The sequence below is a fragment of the Silurus aristotelis genome, assembly GCF_946808225.1.
Source record: "Silurus aristotelis genome assembly, chromosome: 12".
Lineage (NCBI taxonomy): Eukaryota > Metazoa > Chordata > Actinopteri > Siluriformes > Siluridae > Silurus > Silurus aristotelis.
Window position 1 is genome coordinate 24619162 of NC_139585.1, and position 19826 is coordinate 24638987.

The 19826-nt window shown below is 40.2% G+C and overlaps 1 protein-coding gene across 1 annotated transcript in view; it reads left to right on the forward strand.

Moving 5' to 3' along the window:
• Positions 1 to 19826, forward strand: part of dnah9 (dynein, axonemal, heavy chain 9) — a 145416-nt gene that overhangs the window by 11400 nt on the left and 114190 nt on the right. The window contains exons 6-24 of the mRNA XM_083556808.1: positions 364 to 597; positions 709 to 876; positions 1921 to 2037; positions 2327 to 2477; positions 4230 to 4344; positions 4474 to 4542; positions 6793 to 6919; positions 9092 to 9347; positions 10252 to 10493; positions 13375 to 13510; positions 13582 to 13778; positions 14688 to 15112; positions 15226 to 15448; positions 15652 to 15818; positions 16521 to 17391; positions 17826 to 17956; positions 18119 to 18245; positions 18484 to 18636; positions 19134 to 19259. Coding sequence (XP_083412934.1) covers positions 364 to 597; positions 709 to 876; positions 1921 to 2037; positions 2327 to 2477; positions 4230 to 4344; positions 4474 to 4542; positions 6793 to 6919; positions 9092 to 9347; positions 10252 to 10493; positions 13375 to 13510; positions 13582 to 13778; positions 14688 to 15112; positions 15226 to 15448; positions 15652 to 15818; positions 16521 to 17391; positions 17826 to 17956; positions 18119 to 18245; positions 18484 to 18636; positions 19134 to 19259 — 4035 coding nt within the window. The remainder of the gene's footprint in view (positions 1 to 363; positions 598 to 708; positions 877 to 1920; positions 2038 to 2326; positions 2478 to 4229; positions 4345 to 4473; positions 4543 to 6792; positions 6920 to 9091; positions 9348 to 10251; positions 10494 to 13374; positions 13511 to 13581; positions 13779 to 14687; positions 15113 to 15225; positions 15449 to 15651; positions 15819 to 16520; positions 17392 to 17825; positions 17957 to 18118; positions 18246 to 18483; positions 18637 to 19133; positions 19260 to 19826) is intronic.

The window sequence follows — 19826 nt, forward strand, 5'->3', positions numbered from 1 at the left end:
AAGCTGAGGACAGTTTAAGTAGACATTAATTTTAAGTTTCCAAAAGCCTCCCACACTCAGACCAAGGCTTAGTTCCCAGCACAATGAGCAGTACTCCCTATTGTTTCTCGTTCTGAGGTTTTTTCATATTGTCTAGTCTGGTCTTGGACCCTGTTTTCTCATTAGTTAATTACCCTTTTGTGGTCTCCAGTTTTGTGTTGAGCTCTTATTGTCCACTGCGGTTTGGAATTGTCATCGCAAAGTCTTGCAGAGTGTGCGGCCAAGCACTGCCAATGTTAATTGTAACCTAATGTAATTAAATGCGTGGTGCAGATTTTTTGAGGATAAATCCTTTTTATTCCCAACTTTACTCCGCGTGTGAAGGCACGGAGCCATCTCAATCCAGAAGACCTAATGAAAAGTGACGTGGTGGAGAGCCTTTCACGTGTGGGGAGCACTCTGGACGTGCTCACACACTTAAAGGACATTTACAACAACAAGCGAAACAGCTTGACTAGATACCAGAGAAACGGGATAGAGGTGAAGCCCTGGGACTTCTCGCCTGCCATGGTGTTCTCCGGACTGGATCGCTTCATAGAGAGATTAAAGTTGATCGAGGTGAGAATAGAGAGTGTATTTGGGAATGTCCGTACAATATGGAATTCAATGCGCCTTCTTTTTTTTTTTATCAATAGATATGTTTAATGAATTCTCTTCAATCTCCTCCAGACTTTAATGTTGACTGTGCTGGATATGATGAAACTGGAGAAGGTGGAATTCGGAGGCGTTCGCGGACGAGCACTTAGTCAGCAGGTTGTGTGGCTGCACGAGGAGTTCCTGGAGAGATACAAAATGTTCACAGAGAAGTCTTATGATTGCCTTGATCTGTGCAATATGGTATGTAGAGTAAATACGGTGTATTCTGAAAGTATTCAGATCCCCCTCCTTTTTTTCAACATTGTGCTGCAGCCTGATGCTCCAATCATTCAAGTTCTTTTTTCCCAGTGAATTGAACAGTACAGAAAAGACTCTGACATATTTGAGCAATAGCGCCCTATTAAGAAAAAATACGATGATAACAGAATACCAATGTATCATCCTATTAAAAACGTGCTATTTAGATTGCATGGAGATCAAGCCATCGATATCAGACAGAATTTGCCTCTTTTGTGCAGTCTGAAATGATGACCAGTGGTCGACTCAAAGGATATCGATGGTCATATCTTCGTGCTATTTGAAGTGGAGATGTGCTTCTCAATAGGTTGATATGCCAGTTGACAAGCCAATACTTTAGCTGGTGTTGCTACTACTTTATTCTCTTAATTTCGACTTTATTCTCGTAATCATAGTTATTTCTTTTCATTTTCGTATCATTCAATACCCCATAATGATAAAGTGAAATGTTTAAAATGTCTGTAAATGTATAAAAAAAAAAAAAAGCTGCATACATCACATGTATGCAGCTCTTTTGCAACAACACTTGAAAATGAGCTCAGGTGCCTGAGTTGACTCGATCGTTGCTGAGATGTTTCTACACCTTGCCTGGAGTCTAGTTTATTGATTGGACATGATTTGGAAAGGCACATACCTCTCTACAGAGAGCTTCCTAGCTAACATTTCATATCATAGCAAAAACCAAGCCAGGAGGTCAAAGGAACTGCCTGCAGAGCTCAGAGACAGGATTGTTGTGAGGTACAGATCTGGGGAAGGCTGCACATTTTTATTCTGATGCACTAAATATTTCCAAGGGCAGAATGGCCTCTATAATTATTCAATAGAAGAAATGTGGCACAACCAGGACTTTTCCGAAAGCTTACTGGGTGTCAGGCTGCAACATAAACAAAATTGCAAAAAAATGAAGGGTTTCTGAATGCACTGTATATTAAACAGATACAGATGCAAAGATTTTGACATGCTGTACTAAACGACAGTGTTTTGCAGGAGTTTGAGGCAGATTTGGCCGAGTTTGAATGTAAAGTGAAAGACACGGATCGTCGTCTCGGTGCAATTTTTTGTCAAGCGTTTGATGACGCTTCGGGCCTCGAGCATGCCTTCAAGGTGAGCAATGGGTAAACAGTGGCAGTTTTTTGTAGCTCAGATTACATACTAATTCAGAAAGTCTACAGTCTACAGTTGACTTTTATTGGCTCCTTATGAATTTCACATATCTGCCTAATGAAACTGTCAGCGAGAAATTTATGACTAAGAAGGGGTACAAAAGCAAGGTTTTTTTTATCCCAGTGAGCGATCTTCACTGGAACCATACATCACATAAACGAGTGTTGTCAGTATCTCATTTCACTTTTGCTTGTATTGCACACGTGTCATGAGGGTCTTTACTTTGCAGCTTTTGGACATGTTTGGTAATCTGCTTGAGCGTCCTCTGATAGCAGTTGATGCACAGAAGAAATACCCTTTTCTAGTCAAAATGTTTGACAAGGAGCTCGACTGCTGCATGGCACTGTACAAAAAACACACACAGACCGAGGAGCAGCTGGGTAAGATAGAAAAACAAGCATAAAATGTGTGTTTATATATACAGTTTATATATATATAAATATACACACACAGTACAGACCAAAAGTTTGGACACACCTTCTCATTCAAAGAGTTTTCTTTATTTTCATGACTATGAAAATTGTGTGTATATATATATATATATATATATATATATATATATATATATATATATATATATATATATATATATATATATATATATATATATAAAAAATACACAGTGGTGTGAATCCTGATTTCTTATTTTTATTTGCATGTTTGTCACACATTAATGTTTCAAATCATCAAACTAATTTAAATAATAGTAAAAGATAACACAAGTGAACACAACATGCAGATTTTAAATGAAGGTTTTTTATTATTGATGGAAAACAAAATCAAAAACTACATGGCCCTGTGTGAAAAAGTGTTTGCCCCCCTGTTAAAACGGTGGTTTATCACACCTGAGTTCAATTTCTCTAGCCACATCCAGGCCTGATTACTGCCACACCTGTTCGCAATCAAGAAATCTCTTAAATAGGACCTGCCTGACAAAGTGAAGAAGACCAAAAGATCCTCAAAAGCTAGACATCATGCTAAGATCCAAAGAAATTCAGAAACAAATGAGAAAGAAAGTAATTGTGGTAACAGTGGAGAACCGTCCCAGAAGTGGCCGGCAGACTAAAATTACCCGAAAAACACAACGACGACTCACCCAAGAGGTCACAAAAAACTCCACAACAACATCCAAAGAACTGCAGGCCTCACTTCCCTCAGTTAAGGTCAGTGTTCATGACTCCCCCATAAGAAAGAGACTGGGCAAAAATGATCTGCATGGCAGAGTTCCAAGACGAAACCTGCTGCTGAGCAAAAAGAACATAAAGACTCGTTTTAGTTTTGCCAGAAAACATCTTGATGATCCCCAAGACTTTTTAGAAAATACTCTGTGGACTGACGAGACAAAAGTATAACTTTTTGGAAGATGTGTGTCCCATTACGTCTAACACCGCATTTCAGAAAAAGAACATCATACCAACAGTAAAATATGGTGGTGGTAGTGTGATGGTCTGGGGCTGTTTTGCTGCTTCAGGACCTGGAAGACTTGTAATAAATGGAACCATGAATTCTAATGCTTACGAAAAAATCCTGAAGGAGCATGTCCGGCCATCTGTTCGTGACCTCAAGCTGAAGTGAACTTGGGTTCTGCAGCAGGACAATGATCCAAAACACACCAGCAAGTCCACCTCTGAATGGCTAAAGAAAAACAAAATAAAGACTTTGGAGTGAACTTGTCAAAGTCCTGACCTGAATCCTATTGAGATGCTGTGGCATGACCTTAAAAAATTCCTCCACAGCGCTGTGACAGACTCACTGCAAGTTATCACAAACACTTGATTGCAGTTGTTGCTGCTAAGGGAGGCTCAACCAGTTATTAGGTTTAGAGAGCAAACACTTTTTCCACACAGTTTTAAATTTTGTTTTCCCTCAATAATAAAAACCTTCATTTAAAAATTGCATGTTGTGTTTACTTGTGTTATCTTTTACTAATATTTAAATTAGTTTGATGATCTGAAACAATAAACTATAACAAACATGCCAAAAAATAAGAACTCGGAGGGGGCAAACACTTTATCACACCACTGTATATACATATATATATATATATATGCAATCAAATATAGTGTCCATAATATATATTTGCCTGTTATGTGTGTGCTTAGAAAACCTCTCCCCCATATTATGTATTTTAGGTTACACTACACTCAACAGGAACATGCCAGTGGTAGCAGGTGGATTGAAATGGGCCCAGCAGTTACAAGAACGCATTCAGATCCCGTACAGCAACTTCCGGTACATCAGTTACCCGTGAGTGTTTGTGCCATGTTCTAACGTTTTCCCAGCTTGGTTTGATGTCAGTCATCACAAGGTCATTTCACTGCCTTATCAATTCTCTTTTTCCACTTCACATTCTTCTTCTTCTCCGAATCTAAACAGATGTATGGAATCCGCCGAGGGAGAAAAAGTCATGCAGAAATATGAGGAATTGATGCTGCTGCTTAAACGGTGAGTCACCAGCATTCTTTCTTTTCAAAATGAAAGGTAATTACGATGCCAGCTGTAGCTCTCCTCCTTTAGCTTAGGTTTCATTTTGTCTCAATTATTCCTCGCATTATCGTTACTCACGATGCTCCCCCCCCTCCCCCACCCTCAACGTTTTGTCTGTTAATGTTTTGTTTTGTCTACAAGCAAGGCGTTGGGCAGAACATTCTTTTAAACTGTTCTAATTTTTTAAAATTCGCATCCCAGTATGACATCGTCGTACTACGGGAGGCCTTTATAAAAGATAACGAACCCCTGTTTTGTTTTGTTTTCCGTTGCAAGGTATGTTGTTTCGTAAAAAAAAAAAAAAAAAAAAAAAAAAAAAAAAAGGCATTTAGCGTGTGTGCAACAATACAACATAAAAGCAGAAGAGGAACCAAAACAGAGACATTCTGTCCCTAGCATGATTTATTTGCTCATTTACAAAGCCAGTGCTTATAGGTTATTACACGGCGCTCTCATTTTTTCCAGCTCCCTCTAATACCTTGGTTGTGTGGGAAGAACTATAGTTCTGTCAAACGCTTCTTACAAATATGTCTGGGTTGCACAGAGCAGGGGTTTGTAACACACGTTTCCATGAACATGTTTGCACTTTAGGATTTACATTCGTTTTCATGCAACGTGTGTGTTTGTGTGTTTTTCTGTGTGTGCCATAGCATGAATTAAAACCGAATGATGAATTACCGCACGGTACAGACCTGATGGTAATCGTGAGCATTACGCAAGCAATCTAGTTAGAGCTGTTATGGGCATCTCTAGTTATTACTTCTTGACACAGCAGCTTATGATTTATGTGTAGCATGGAGCTATTTGATTTCTCCGGACTCCGTGCTGCAAAGCGCAATAAGACAATTAAGCCGCCGTGCACCGTGCGGAATTCCAATGAAGACCAGAGTGCAAAGGCTCTCACAACGAACTTATAAAGAAATTACTCTAGCAGTAGGGACTGGGTACATCTTTTCCCGTTTCTGTGATAAATGGATCTTGTTTTATGCTGCCTTTTCATGTTTCAAGCACCGGAATCGTTTTCCGTAGTATTTAAATGTTTGTCAAATGCAGAGCTACTCGTAGGGGAAGCAAAATTCTCTTTCGAGAGGTGTAGTTTGAGGGAATTTCAGTGCTGGACTACTAATGCGTTTTATTTTCTCTTGGGGAAAAAAGCACTTCCATGGACGTATGTACAATTACCTATGAATGTACAGCATCACATAGTATTTCTGTTATAATGGCTAAATACATTAATTAAATACAAACATAATTGATGCTTTTGTTTGATTTTCAACTGTTTTTTTCATATTAATGACATTATATATATAGGTATCATGTTTTTAAAGTAAAACACATTCCAAATACATTCTGCTTTATACCAATGAATGATCAATTCTTGTGCTTGATTACATCACTACCAGAAATGACCTGCCATGATCTTTTCGGCAAGTAACAGAATGTATATAGTTTTTATTTAAGGACAAAAGTATTGGGACACCTTTTTTTCCCCCCACAGCAAACGATGGACACACGCCATTGTATAAGATGTCTTTGGATGCGGCGGCATTTAATTTACTTCTCTACAAAGCAAGCTCTTTGAAAATATGGCTTACATGGATTGGAGTGGAAGAGTTTACTATAGAGCTCTGACCTCAATCCTATTAAACACCTTCTGATGAATTGGAAAATCCAAAATCCCAGAAAAATGGAGGTTATTATAACAGGCTAAATGTGGAATAGGATGCTTATAAAGCACATACCAATCATAAGGTGTCCACATTGGATTGTTCATATAGTGTAGTTGTGAATGTGTTCATAATTCTCGACCGATCATTCATTTTATATACTTTGTATACTTTTATATAACCTTCACAGTAAGTTATTCACCCAATATAAAACTAACCGACCCAAAATTCTAAAACTTTTTTTTTTTATTCTTTAACCGCTTTAGAAATAGGAGAACTTTAAAATGCGTGAAGTACTTTGGGTTCATCGGAGTCAGAAAGAACACAGGACAACTTCTGTGCAAACATTTTACACTGTTTGTCTTGCTTTAAATTTGAATACTAGAGAAAGTAATGTACGGTAGACTGTACGATGCTTGTAGAAGACTGATGCCAGTCATGGGTATCAGACTGCTGCCATTTTAAATATCAAGTATAACATGTATATATAAAATAAAAAGAATTCCCAAACCCCCCAAAAAATAACTGTATTTACTCTCAGGTATTCCTCTACACTTTATAACCGATGGACTGAATCGGTGAGTGAAAAATCCCAGTACAATCTTAACCAGCCCCTGATATCCAGAGACCCAGCCTCTAAACGTATCACTGTCAACTTCAGCCCACAGGTAATGTCTTTTAATAGTCATGTGTACAATGCATTATTTCTGTAAACTGCATCCCTCTTTGGAAAAGAAAAATGTACATGTATTTAGAGTTTTTTCAGAATACTTCAGCTAATCCACTGGAACAGTTCAATGAGCCGGTATTTCGGTGATAAATCCATTCAGACTTTTTAAAAAAATGTGCATCTTTGTACCTCCACCTGTGTGTTTTTTTGGAGTCTGAGTAAGAATATCTGCCAAATCACTAGTCAGAGGTATAACCCACCTACTACTTATGGAGAATCCTGTGCAGTATGTCACTTGTTTTTGGCTGTAACTGAAATAATCCTTGAACCTGATTCAAATCCGAGACCATAACAAACCCGAATTCCCTTTCAGCTCATATTCAGCCATCCTATGTAAATAACATCCTATCCCAAAATAACACACTTTACTCACGTTTCACATCTATCACACTGTTCCAGAGCTTTTCTCTCCCTTTTTTTCTTACACCAATAAACTGTTGTTCTTTAAGCATTCAATAAGCCATTTCAATTCATGGTTCCATGGGCATTTCACACCTATTCTTTCAGTGGTGTCCTACCTGAGTCAATCCACCTCTTAATACCCTTAATAACGTTATGACATCACGACTGTAGAAACCATCACTTATTGAGAGAAACACAGTATAAAAGAGTTCTTCATTACCGACATGTTGTTAATGTAGTACGAATAAATGGCATTACTAAAGCTAGAAATACATAAATACAGTTTAACAAGTCTCCTTTCACTGCAGCCACAGCTGCATCTTTAGCAGAAGCATCAATATTAACCTCATAAAATGACCCTGGGTTTACTTAGCATTTTAGGGCATTTGTTTCATGCTTTACCATTTTCCTGGGGATTTGAAATGAAGAGAGAAAGTTTTTTGTGCAAATTTTATTGGAAAAAAGCGCAAAAGTATAAATGTTTAATGAAAAACTTTAACAACCGTTTTGAAATATCTTTGTAAACGTATCTGCGACCAAAAATTTTTTTTTTCTTCTGTCAGCCATTGTGGAATAAAACCAGCTATTAAATCCACTTTAACATATATGAGATTGTGCAGTTTGCTACGGATGCGGGTTGCGAGCTCTGACTAGTGTGCTCTCTGAACATCCATTTAAAGGAGGAGAAAATGTGATTGGACACCTGCTAGATGGCTTTAAAGTCGGCAAGTCGCAATCTGAGTGGTTAAAGCAATTGCTTCAAGCAACATTGAGTTTAAGCTGTAAATGACTTTGGAAGACTTTCCGTCAGATAGTTTTGACCATGGCAACATGTAATGTGATGGCTGAATTCTGATTGGATAGGACTTCCATACATATACATACATATACAACTTGAGAAACGCTATAAAAATAGAATAGACAGAAGAGACTTTTGGGATTAATATAATATGAATAATATTCATGAACAAAAAAAAATTGAAGTCAGTGACTCTAATAGAGCTTATTTATTCTCTGCTTCTAGTCAGGTTTGAACTTAGCTTTAAACTTGAATTAGGTGTGGCCTAAGCTAGAAGATTTTTTTTTTTTTACGAATTTGATTGCCTCTTCACACTCCACCTCCCAAATATACACATTAACAAACAGGCAGCCTGATATACTGTAAACCATGTGCCACAACACGCAAATGCATTACTTTTGTTCCCTTAAATAAATGTTTATTCTTTTCTTCTGACTGTTTCTTTACTCCCACAAGCTTAAAGTCAGAATGCTTTCTTACGCCCACTACCTTCATTTCTGTCCTCTTACTTATTGGCTCACTTGCACCCACGTGAAATTAAACACACTCACACTTGCTTGACTTTTCTGCTGCTTCCCAGGGGATTCTGTTTCTGGTGCACACCTTTAGACTCAAGCAGATGCCTTGTGAACCTTTCTGGGGGTGAAAAAACCCTTCAAATTGTGTATATGTTCAGGATCCAAACATAACTGATCTCATTTTATATTTTATTGTCACTAGGCTAGACATTTGTTGCTTATATTATACAATAATACTGATTGAATATGTTTGATGGTAGTTCTTTAGATGAACTGTCCTTTTACTCACCAATGTACATTTGTCTGTATCTATGAAGGTGTTTGGATGTGTAGGATTGTATGTTTTTGGAAATAGTTATTGAATTGGAAATCTTTCGGCCTTGGTTTCTAGTTGGTGTCTGTGCTACGAGAGGTAAAGTACCTGGAGGCTGGGCAAGACAAGGATATTCCAGATCTTGCTGCTGATATTTATTCCAAGAAGGAGCATCTCTGGCAGTATATAGCTAACCTGGAACTCATGACTGGCTGGTACAACAAAGTGATAGGGACAGTGCTGGAGGTGGAGTTTCCTCTGATCCAGAACCAACTGAAAGACATTGACATCAAACTGAAGGACGCTGAAGACAATATAAACTGGACGACCAAAGGTATAGTATGTTAACCTCAAGGGGTACAGAGTATTGTGCAAATACAAGACTCATATTATTGGGGAGGTGGTAGCTCGGTGGTTAAGGCTCTGGTATACTGATCGGAAGGTCAGTGGTTCAAGCCATGTTATCACCAAGTTGCCATTCTTGGGGCTGCTAGGGCAGTGGTCCCCAACCCCCGGGCCGCAGACCAGCTCCAGTCTGTGGGTCAATTGGTCCCGGGCCGCACAGAAAGAATACATAACTTACATTATTTATAGTTTTATTTATTATCTGATTCTGAATGATGTTTTATTTTCTCCGCCACATCTGTCTATGAATCACTCTTGATGCATGCCAAGATGCTTGCCTCTGTCACATGTCTTACCTCCATCAGCTACCTTCTTAAAGGGGCTTCTCCAGCCGGTAACACATAATACATTACCGCTAAATTCAAACCCCCAAGCTAGCAAAATAAACAAACAACAACACAGTTGATTCACGATTATTATTATATTCAGAAAATATCAGTTTTTATGCCGGTCATATTATTTTAATGGCCAGACCGTGAAAATATTGTCTGACATTAATCCGGTCCGTGGTGCAAAAAAGGTCGGGGACCACTGCTCTAGGGGGTGCCATAACACAGATGACCCTATGCTTTGACCCCAGCTTCTTACATCGCTGGGATATGTGAAGAAATAACAATTTCCATGTGGGCTCAATAAAGAATTCTAAATGAGATATACATTTAAAAAGCCTGTCTCATTATCATGACACAGCGATTAATTGTTTTCTTCTTCATTTTGAGTACCCACAAGGTTAACTTTACAGCAACCATTCAAGGCATTAAAAAAAAGCCGGGTAGCTTAATCAGTTATTTTTATAACTTCAGTCATAACCATAGCTCATGTATTAATGCTAGGAATCTGGGAGTACATCCAAGATGTGCGCGAGGCAGTGCGTGATCTTGAAACGCGACTTCAGAGGACAAAAGACAACGTGGAAGAGATCCAGAACATCATGAAGAATTGGACTCATTCGATATTTGAGAGGAAGGATGGAAAGAAGGACTCGCTGCTCAACTTGGAGGACAAGCAGGAACGCTTAGAGAAAACCTATAGCCATATCCGTACCTCTGGGGACAAGCTGCATTTCTTACTGAAGGTCAGAGATGGAGAGGATGAGATGGTGGATGTCGAGAGTTTTATACAGTGCATTCGGAAAGTATTAACAGCGCTTCACTTTTTCCCCTTTTTTTATGTTTCAGCCTTATTCCAAAATAGATTAAAATCATTGTCCTTAAAATTCTACAAACTATACACCATAATGACAAAGTAAAAGAAGTATGTTTAAAATCTTTGCACATAAGTATTCACAGCCTTTGCTCAATACTTGGTTAAAGCACCTCTGGCATCAATTACAGCCTCAATTCTTTTTGAGTTTGATGCTACAAGCTTGGCACCTATTTCTTCTTTACGGAACCTCTCAAGCTTCATCAGGTTGGATGGGGAGCGTCGGTGCACAGCCATTTCCAGATCTCTCCAGAGATGTTCAATGGGGTTTAGTTCTGGGCTCTGGCTGGGCCACTCAAGGACATTTACTGAGTCGTCCCGTAGACACTCCTTTGTTATCTTGATTGTGTGCTTAGGGTCGTTTTCCTGTTGGAAGATGAACCGTCGCCATAGTCTGAGGTCCAGAGCGCTCTGGAGCAGGTTTTCATCATGGATGTCTCTGTACATTGCTGCATTCATCTTTCCTTCGATCCTGACTGGTCTCCCAGTTCCTGCCGCTGAAAAACATCTCCACAGCACGATGCTGCCACCACCATGCTTTACTATAGGGATGGTACTTTGCTCATTGGGACCGTCAATGATCTGTGCCTCGATACAATCCTGTCATGGTCGGTCTACAGACAATTCTATGGACTTCATAGCTTGGTTTGAAATGCACTGTTAACTGTAAGACCTCATATAGATTGGTGTGTGCCTCATTAAATCATGTCCAGTCAACTGAATTTACCACAGGTGGACTCCAATCAAGTTGTAGAAACATCTTAGGTATTTTCAGTGGAAACAGGATGCATCTGAACAAAATTTTGAGTGTCATCGCAAAGGTTGTGAATACTTATGTACATACATGTGATTTAATTTTTATACTTTTAATAAATTTGCAGAGATATTAAACAAACTTCTTTCACGTTGTCATTAGGGGGTATTGTTTGTAGTATTTTGAGGAAAATAATACATTTAATCCATTTTGGGAAAAAAGCTGTAACATAAAATGTAAAAAAAAGAAAAGCGATGTCAATACGTTCTGGCTGCAATATATATATATATATATATATATATATATATATATATATATATATATATATATATATATATATATATATATATATACAGTGAGGAAAATAAGTATTTGAACACCCTGCTATTTTGCAAGTTCTCCGACTTAGAAATCATGGAGGGGTCTGAAATTGTCATCGTAGGTGCATGTCCACTGTGAGAGACATAATCTAAAAAAATATTCAGAAATCACAATGTATGTTTTTTTAACTATTTATTTGTATGATACAGCTGCAAATAAGTATTTGAACACCTGAGAAAGTCAATGTTAATATTTGGTACAGTAGCCTTTGTTTGCAGTTACAGAGGTCAAACGTTTCCTGTAGTTTTTCACCAGGTTTGCACACACTGCAGGAGGGATTTTGGCCCACTCCTCCACACAGATCTTCTCTAGATCAGTCAAGTTTCTGGCCTGTCGCCTGAGAAACACGGAGTTTGAGCTCCCTCCAAAGATTCTCTATTGGGTTTAGGTCTGGAGACTGGCTAGGCCACGCCAGAACCTTGATATGCTTCTTACAGAGCCACTCCTTGGTTATCCTGGCTGTGTGCTTCGGGTCATTGTATTGTTGGAAGACCCAGCCTCGACCCATCTTCAATGCTCTAACTGAGGAAAGGAGGTTGTTCCCCAAAATCTTGCAATACATGGCCACGGTCATCCTCTCCTTAATACAGTGCAGTCGCCCTTTCCCATGTGCAGAAAAACACCCCCAAAGCATGATGCTACCACCCCCATGCTTCACAGTAGGGATGGTGTTCTTGGGATGGTACTCACCATTCTTCTTCCTCCAAACACGTTTAGTGGAATTATGACCCAAAAGTTCTATTTTGGTCTCATCTGACCACATGACTTTCTCTCATGACTCCTCTGGATCATCCAAATGGTCATTGGCAAACTTAAGATGTGCCTGGACATGTCCTGGTTTAAGCAGGTGAACCTTCCGTGCCATGCATGATTTCTAACCATGACGTCAGTGTATTACCAACAGTAACCTTGGAAACGGTGGTCCCAGCTCTTTTCAGGTCATTGACCAGCTCCTCCCGTGTAGTTCTGGGCTGATTTCTCACCTTCCTTAGGATCATTGAGACCCCACGAGGTGAGATCTTGCATGGAGCCCCAGTCCGAGGGAGATTGACAGTCATGTTTAGCTTCTTCCATTTTCTAATGATTGCTCCAACAGTGGACCTTTTTTCACCAAGCTGCTTGCCAATTTCCCCGTAGCCCTTTCCAGCCTTGTGGAGGTATACAATTTTGTCTCTAGTGTCTTTGGACAGCTCTTTGGTCTTGGCCATGTTAGTAGTTGGATTCTTACTGATTGTATGAGGTGGACAGGTGTCTTTATGCAGCTAACGACCTCAAACAGGTGCATCTAATTTAGGATAATAAATGTAGTGGAGGTGGAGATTTTAAAGGCAGACTAACAGGTCTTTGAGGGTCAGAATTTTAGCTGATAGACAGGTGTTCAAATACTTATTTGCAGCTGTATCATACAAATAAATAGTTTAAAAATCATATATTGTGATTTCTGAATTTTTTTTTAGAATATGTCTCTCACAGTGGACATGCACCTACGATGACAATTTCAGACCCCTCCATGATTTCTAAGTGGGAAAACTTGCAAAATAGCAGTGTGTTCAAATACTTATTTTCCTCACTGTATATATACTGTATACATAAATATTTTTTTTTTTTTTGTATTTAGGATAACTTAAAGCTGTTCCAAGCGGATCCTTCATCACCGGAATGGAGGTCCTATGTCGAGTACATTGATGAAATGGTCATAGATGGTTTCTTTAACAGCATTGAAAGCTCCCTCAAGTTCTTTTTGGACAATACTGGTATGCATACTTTACTAAAAGTCTGTGGTGCTTCTTTTGTCATTCAATTAAAATATTTACCATCTCAACAGACGAGACACCTGGCTTGGCTCCACTTTTTGAAGTCCATTTAAATCTAGAGGTTCCTGATATAGTCTTCCATCCAGCCCTTGAGTTTGGGCCTGCTGATGGCTTCTATGATATAGTGGAGGGTCTCATCAATGACATCTATAGAATCTCTTCTCTGGTACCACGTCTGGCTGAGTATAACAGCTTTCCACATTACCAGGTACTGCCTCTTGTCTAATAATTCACTTCATCTCTCCTAAAGCATATTTTGTTCTGGGTGTATGGTGTATGGAAGGTGCGAATGTACAGCATGGAGGAGGGAACCAGGACATTTTGGAACTAGGATTTGGCAACCCTGGGGCCTCAGCAGTTGCTCAGGACCAGTGTGACCTCATTTAAAACCCTTTACCATTAGTTATAATGGCGTATCATCAGTGTTTTTAACTGTTTCTTCTGGTTACGATGCCAAAAATCCCTTTGCACAGCACTTACACTATCACCATTATTATAGTATTATAGTATATTATAGGTATAATTAATGGTAAGGGGTTCTAAACGAGGTTGCACTGGTTTCAAACAATTCAATGTCTCAGCGTTGCCAAATCTTAGTTCCAAAATTTTTCCCAGCATCACCCTGTATATAGCAAAACTTTTACTATCCTTTTACAGATCACTGCTGTAAATGCGATTCCGGGATATTTTCAGCAGATCAGACTGAACACTTTAAAATTGTTCGGAACTAATCAACAATTGGAAAACACCTGGCTTTGGATCAGTCCAGTTTTCTAATTATGATTGCCTCTAAAGCCAATCACATGCTAATATAATAGAAGTAGATAATCCCCTTGGGTCTAGTTAGTAAAATAATGACAATATTTTACCATGTATGTTGAAAGATGTCTTACAAAGGAAATGTGTCTATGCTCAGCTTGAAGATCAATCAACTGTTCACGATGCTAGTCACATAGATTGGTAAGATGCTAACATGAAGTGCCAGGATGAAACCAAACATACAGCCATGAGCTAATTAGCGGAGCTGAACAAATATTCTATACAAACTTCTCCAGCTGCAGAACTAATCCTGGTTCTAAACAATTCACTAAAACCATAAAAATATCTGTGTCTACAGGCTGACATGGAGGACATGGCAGATCTTGCAGACATGCGTCAGCTTCTTATGGACCGTGTGCAGAGTGTCATGGTAAAATGCTGCGAGTACCGCAACACGTTTGAACGTTACGGCTACCTCTATGTTGACGATCGGAAGGAGTTCATGCGTCAGTTCTTGCTTTACGGCCACGTCCTGACGAGCGAGGAGATCGAGGCCCACGCAGAGCACGGTGTTCCCGAAAACCCTCCGACTCTGGATCGCTTCCGCGAGCAAGTAGATTCTTATGAGAGCGTGTATGAAGAGGTGCAGAAGATAGAGCCTGTCTGCACGTTTGAAGGCTGGATGAAAGTGGACGCACGTGCCTTCAAATGCTCTCTGCTCAATATTATCAAAAAGTGGAGCCTTCTGTTTAAACAACATCTTATCGACCATGTGACACACAGGTAACTTACTGTTTTTGGAAGGAAAATGTTAAAAAAAGATGAATAATATCGAACAATTGAATACATTTCACTCTTTTTCCGGGACTTGTTATTTATTTTTTTTACCTCTCCAGTTTGTCAGATCTAGAAGGGTTTGTTAAGGAAACTGAGACTGGCCTCGGCAAGAAGGTGGAAGAGGGAAACTACGCTGGCCTGGTGGACATTATGGGTCACTTAATGGCAGTCAAAGAGAGACAGAGTTCCACAGATGAAATGTTCGAGCCTCTGCAGCAGACCATTGATCTTCTCAAGACATATGAGCAGGAACTTCCGGAAGTGGTGTATAAACAGCTAGAGGTAATTGCGTTCATAATAAGGCTAAACCGTCAATTCTACCGGAGGGCCATAAAGCTGTTACGTTTTTTTATAGGGGACACTCCCAAATGCCCCCTTTAAGCCAACACTTGATTAAACACTTTATCAGAGATTGTCTGGATAAAGTAAATAAAACACTACCCAACTAGGTGAAGTCCATTCAGACCTTTGTTAATATTTCGTAGGAGCTGCCCGAGAAGTGGAATAACATGAAGAAGCATGTTGTACTCGTGAAGCAACATGTGGCTCCACTCCAGGCCATTGAGGTGGCCAACTTGCGCAGAAAGTGTGCTGCATTCGACGTACAGCAACATTCGTTCAGGGAGCAGTTCCGCACCAAGGGACCTTTCAGGTAATCCTTGTATGGCTTCAGAATCGGGTTTTTTAGCCAGGTGGGTTGACGCACACAAGGAATTTGGTTCCAGCTGTTGGTGACTCTCAAAGTGCAGACATAAATAACAATATACATTTAGCTTATAGACAAAACTGTTCAAGACAAAACAGATTAAATAAGGACAATACAGAACTAATAAGGAGAAACACAATATACAGAGTATATGAAAAATCAGTAATGGACAATGTGTAAGAGTGCAAATAGCAGTAGTGTGAATCACATAAAATTAAGAAGTTATATTAGGACTTTTGTACAATTTGCAGCAACATTAGTTTGTGTAAAATATGGGGATCAAGTGAAGAGTGACTGTTCTTACAATTCATTACTTATAGATATGAAGCAGCGCATATAATTGATGGCCTGTTTCTGTTACTGATGCCAAACTAAATATGGCTGTAAATGTACATTTTAAATGTAAATGGGGAAGGTGGTAGCTCAGTAGTTAAAGCTCTGGGTTACTGGTCAGGGGTATGGCCAAGCTGCCACTCTTGGGGGCTTTAACCAAGGCCCTTAACCGTCTGTGCTCCAGGGGCATTGTATCAAGGCTGACCCAGTTTTCCGCTGGGATGTGCGCAAAAAAAAAAATAATTTTACTGTATATGGGACAGATGAAACCATCTTATCTTGAGTGACCCGTGGACTGCTTTTATGTACTTACAGGTTTGACAGTGCAAACCCATACAACATGCTAAACCTCGCCCACCATAAGATTCAGGAGAAAGAATCGGTCATGACGGCGCTCGTCGAGTCCGCCAGCCTGTTCGAAGTCAACGTACCCGATTACAAACAACTAAAACAGTGTCGCAAAGAGGTGTCCATCCTGAAAAAGCTGTGGGACATGATAATGGCCATGAGGTTCAGCCTGGACTCCTGGCGCATGACGCCATGGAGGGACATCAACGTGGACGACATGGAGATGGAGTGCAAGCGTGTCTCAAAGGAGCTGCGGGTTCTGGACAAAGAGGCACGAGCATGGGATGCTTTCTGCGGCCTAGAGGGCGTTGTGAGGAATATGCTCACGTCCTTGCGCGCCGTTGCCGAGCTACAGAACCCAGCAATCCGACCCAGGCACTGGCAGCAGCTAATGATGGCCACAGGAGTCCAATTCACGATGGACCGAGACACCACACTGGCTGATCTGCTGAACCTAAACCTGCACTGCTTTGAGGATGAGGTGAGGGCCATTGTGGACCGGGCTGTGAAAGAAATGGGCATGGAGAAGGTCCTTAGTGAGCTGGATGCCACTTGGACGGCAATGGAGTTTGGCTACGAGTCCCACCCTCGCACCAGCGTCCCTCTGCTTAAGGCGGATGAGGAGCTGGTTGAGACGCTTGAAGATAACCAGGTGCAGCTGCAGAACCTCATGTCTTCCAAGTACATAGCTTTCTTTCTGGACGAAGTGTCGGCTTGGCAGCGCCGGCTCTCGGCCGCCGACTCGGTGATCTCCATCTGGTTTGAAGTTCAGAGGACTTGGTCGCATCTGGAGAGCATTTTCATCGGCTCAGAGGACATCCGCACTCAGTTACCTGAGGTTCGGGATGCATTTTGATTCCTGCTTTTGTGTTTTGGTGTAAAGTTTGATTTACACCATGATATTGTGTGCATAATTAATACACGAATATAATCACATTGCAAACAAACACTATCAGTAACAAAAGTAAAAAACAATATGAATGTACCCCAGAATGTATCTGTTATCAATGAGTGCTCCAGATGCCTGTAATGAGGACTTGGCCCAGCTTAATGAGGTCATTACTGACTGGAGAATTGTCATGTCCTACCCACTGGCAAATGCATTCATTGATTCAGATCAGAGATGAAAATGTTTGTCGATTGCACACCCAGCTTTTGGCTGAATGCGTCTGGATAATTATCACGGCATCCTAATAAACAGGAACGCAGATGTTTGCGAGCAATGTCGGTTTATTATTTCACCGCTGCGCTTCTCTCATGAATATCTTGCAGGATTCCAAGCGCTTTGAAGGCATTGACACAGATTTCAAAGAGCTGGCTTATGATGCTCATAAAACGCCCAACGTTGTGGAGGCCACCAATAAACCCGGGCTTTACAACAGACTCGAGGACATACAGAGCAGGTTCATTGGTTATTTTTTATTCACGTTTACCGCTGCGACGTAATGTAGGAGCGAATGTAGTGTGACCGTTTATATCATCGACATCCCACAGGCTGTATTGCAGCAGCCTATGAAAGTACAAGCTTCAAACACACTTTGTCGGCATGGTGCTTCTTCTTGCAGGCTGGCTCTCTGTGAAAAGGCGCTGGCTGAATATCTGGATACCAAGCGGCTGGCTTTCCCGAGGTTCTACTTCATCTCGTCTGCTGATCTTCTGGACATTCTGTCCAATGGCACCAACCCTCAGCAGGTACAGTAACATTTCAGACTTTTATATACAAGCCTTTTTCATCCACAGGAATTTCAGCTCACTTCTTGAGGGAGTTCGCATGCGGAACTGGACATCACGCTCTAGATGGCAGTGTTGATCACCGCTCATATGCTCAGCCGACTCGCAGACACTCTGTAACAATGTGATAGATGATGAAGCAAACATTTCTAAGCAAACAGCACGCTTTTCAGTTGAGCTTTTTGTTCTCCGCCCTCAGGTTCAAAGGCATCTGTCTAAGTTGTTTGACAACATGGCAAAGATGAAGTTCGAAAGCGATGCCGATGGCAACCCCAGCAAGTCGGGGCTGGGCATGTACAGCAAGGAGGATGAGTATGTTCCTTTCAATGAGCCTTGCGACTGCACCGGCCAGGTATTTTTTACCAAGTGGAAATCATCATTTTTATTCATGGAAGGTCTCAGTGATAGTAATGATTTATTTTTTTTCTATTATATTTGTTTTTGTAATGTTTATATATATATATATATATCTATAGATATATCATATATAGAGAGAGATATATATCTCCCAGTCATAGTATAGTACTGTCACACACTCTTTACAGTCCCACAGAAATGTTGTAAGAAATAGAATTTTCAACTATACATGTCTGTTCATGTTCAGGTAAGTTTTGTCCAGATTTTCCTTCCTTTCCTACCATCTTGAGAAGAAAAACAAGAAGTATATAAACTATGCAGTTCCCACTAGGGGTAAATCTGATGGATGGCATCTAATACAGTGTGTCCCCATCTCATCCACAGTGTTCACTGTTTACTGGGAATCTAACACTTGTCTTTAAGGGAAATATAATTATTGATTATCGACTCGGAATGATGCTACTGCTAAGACGATAAGTTCTGCTTTTGCAGGTCGAATTATGGCTAAATAAAGTTCTGGATACGATGCGTTCTACCGTGCGCCATGAGATGACAGAGGCTGTCGTGGCCTACGAGGAGAAACCGAGAGAACAGTGGCTGTTCGACTATCCCGCTCAGGTAGGCACTAGCACACGTAAACCCATCCTTAACATTCACAAAGATATTTTCTCCAGAGCGAGGGAGTGCTGGTATATAACAAGGAAATGCACTGTATATCGGAGTTCAAATATATACTGGAAACAACTTGAACAGTAGAAACCCAGTTTTGACATTTTCTACTATCTATTTTTTTTTCTGCAGTGTTGAAAAAGCACATATGAACTCTGTCTTGTCCTGTCCTGTCCTGTCTGTCTGTCTGTCTGTCTGTCTGTCTGTCTGTCTGTCTGTCTGTCCACTAGATTTTGGAGTGTGTTTGTGCAGACTTATGCTCATTTAGCCGGAATGATATTGGTAAAATCAGGTACTGATGTTGGGGATGTGAGGAGGCCTGGGGTGCAGTAAGGGTTCACATTGATCCCACAATGTGTCCATTAGGGTTGAGGTCAGGTCATCGAAGAGCATCTTCTCCAACCCATGCAAGGCATATCTTCATTGAGATTTTTTTTTTTTTTTCTGGATCTTAAATTGACCGCTCCTTTTTTGCATTTATCTCAACAACTGCAAGTCGACATTTGATTTTTTAAT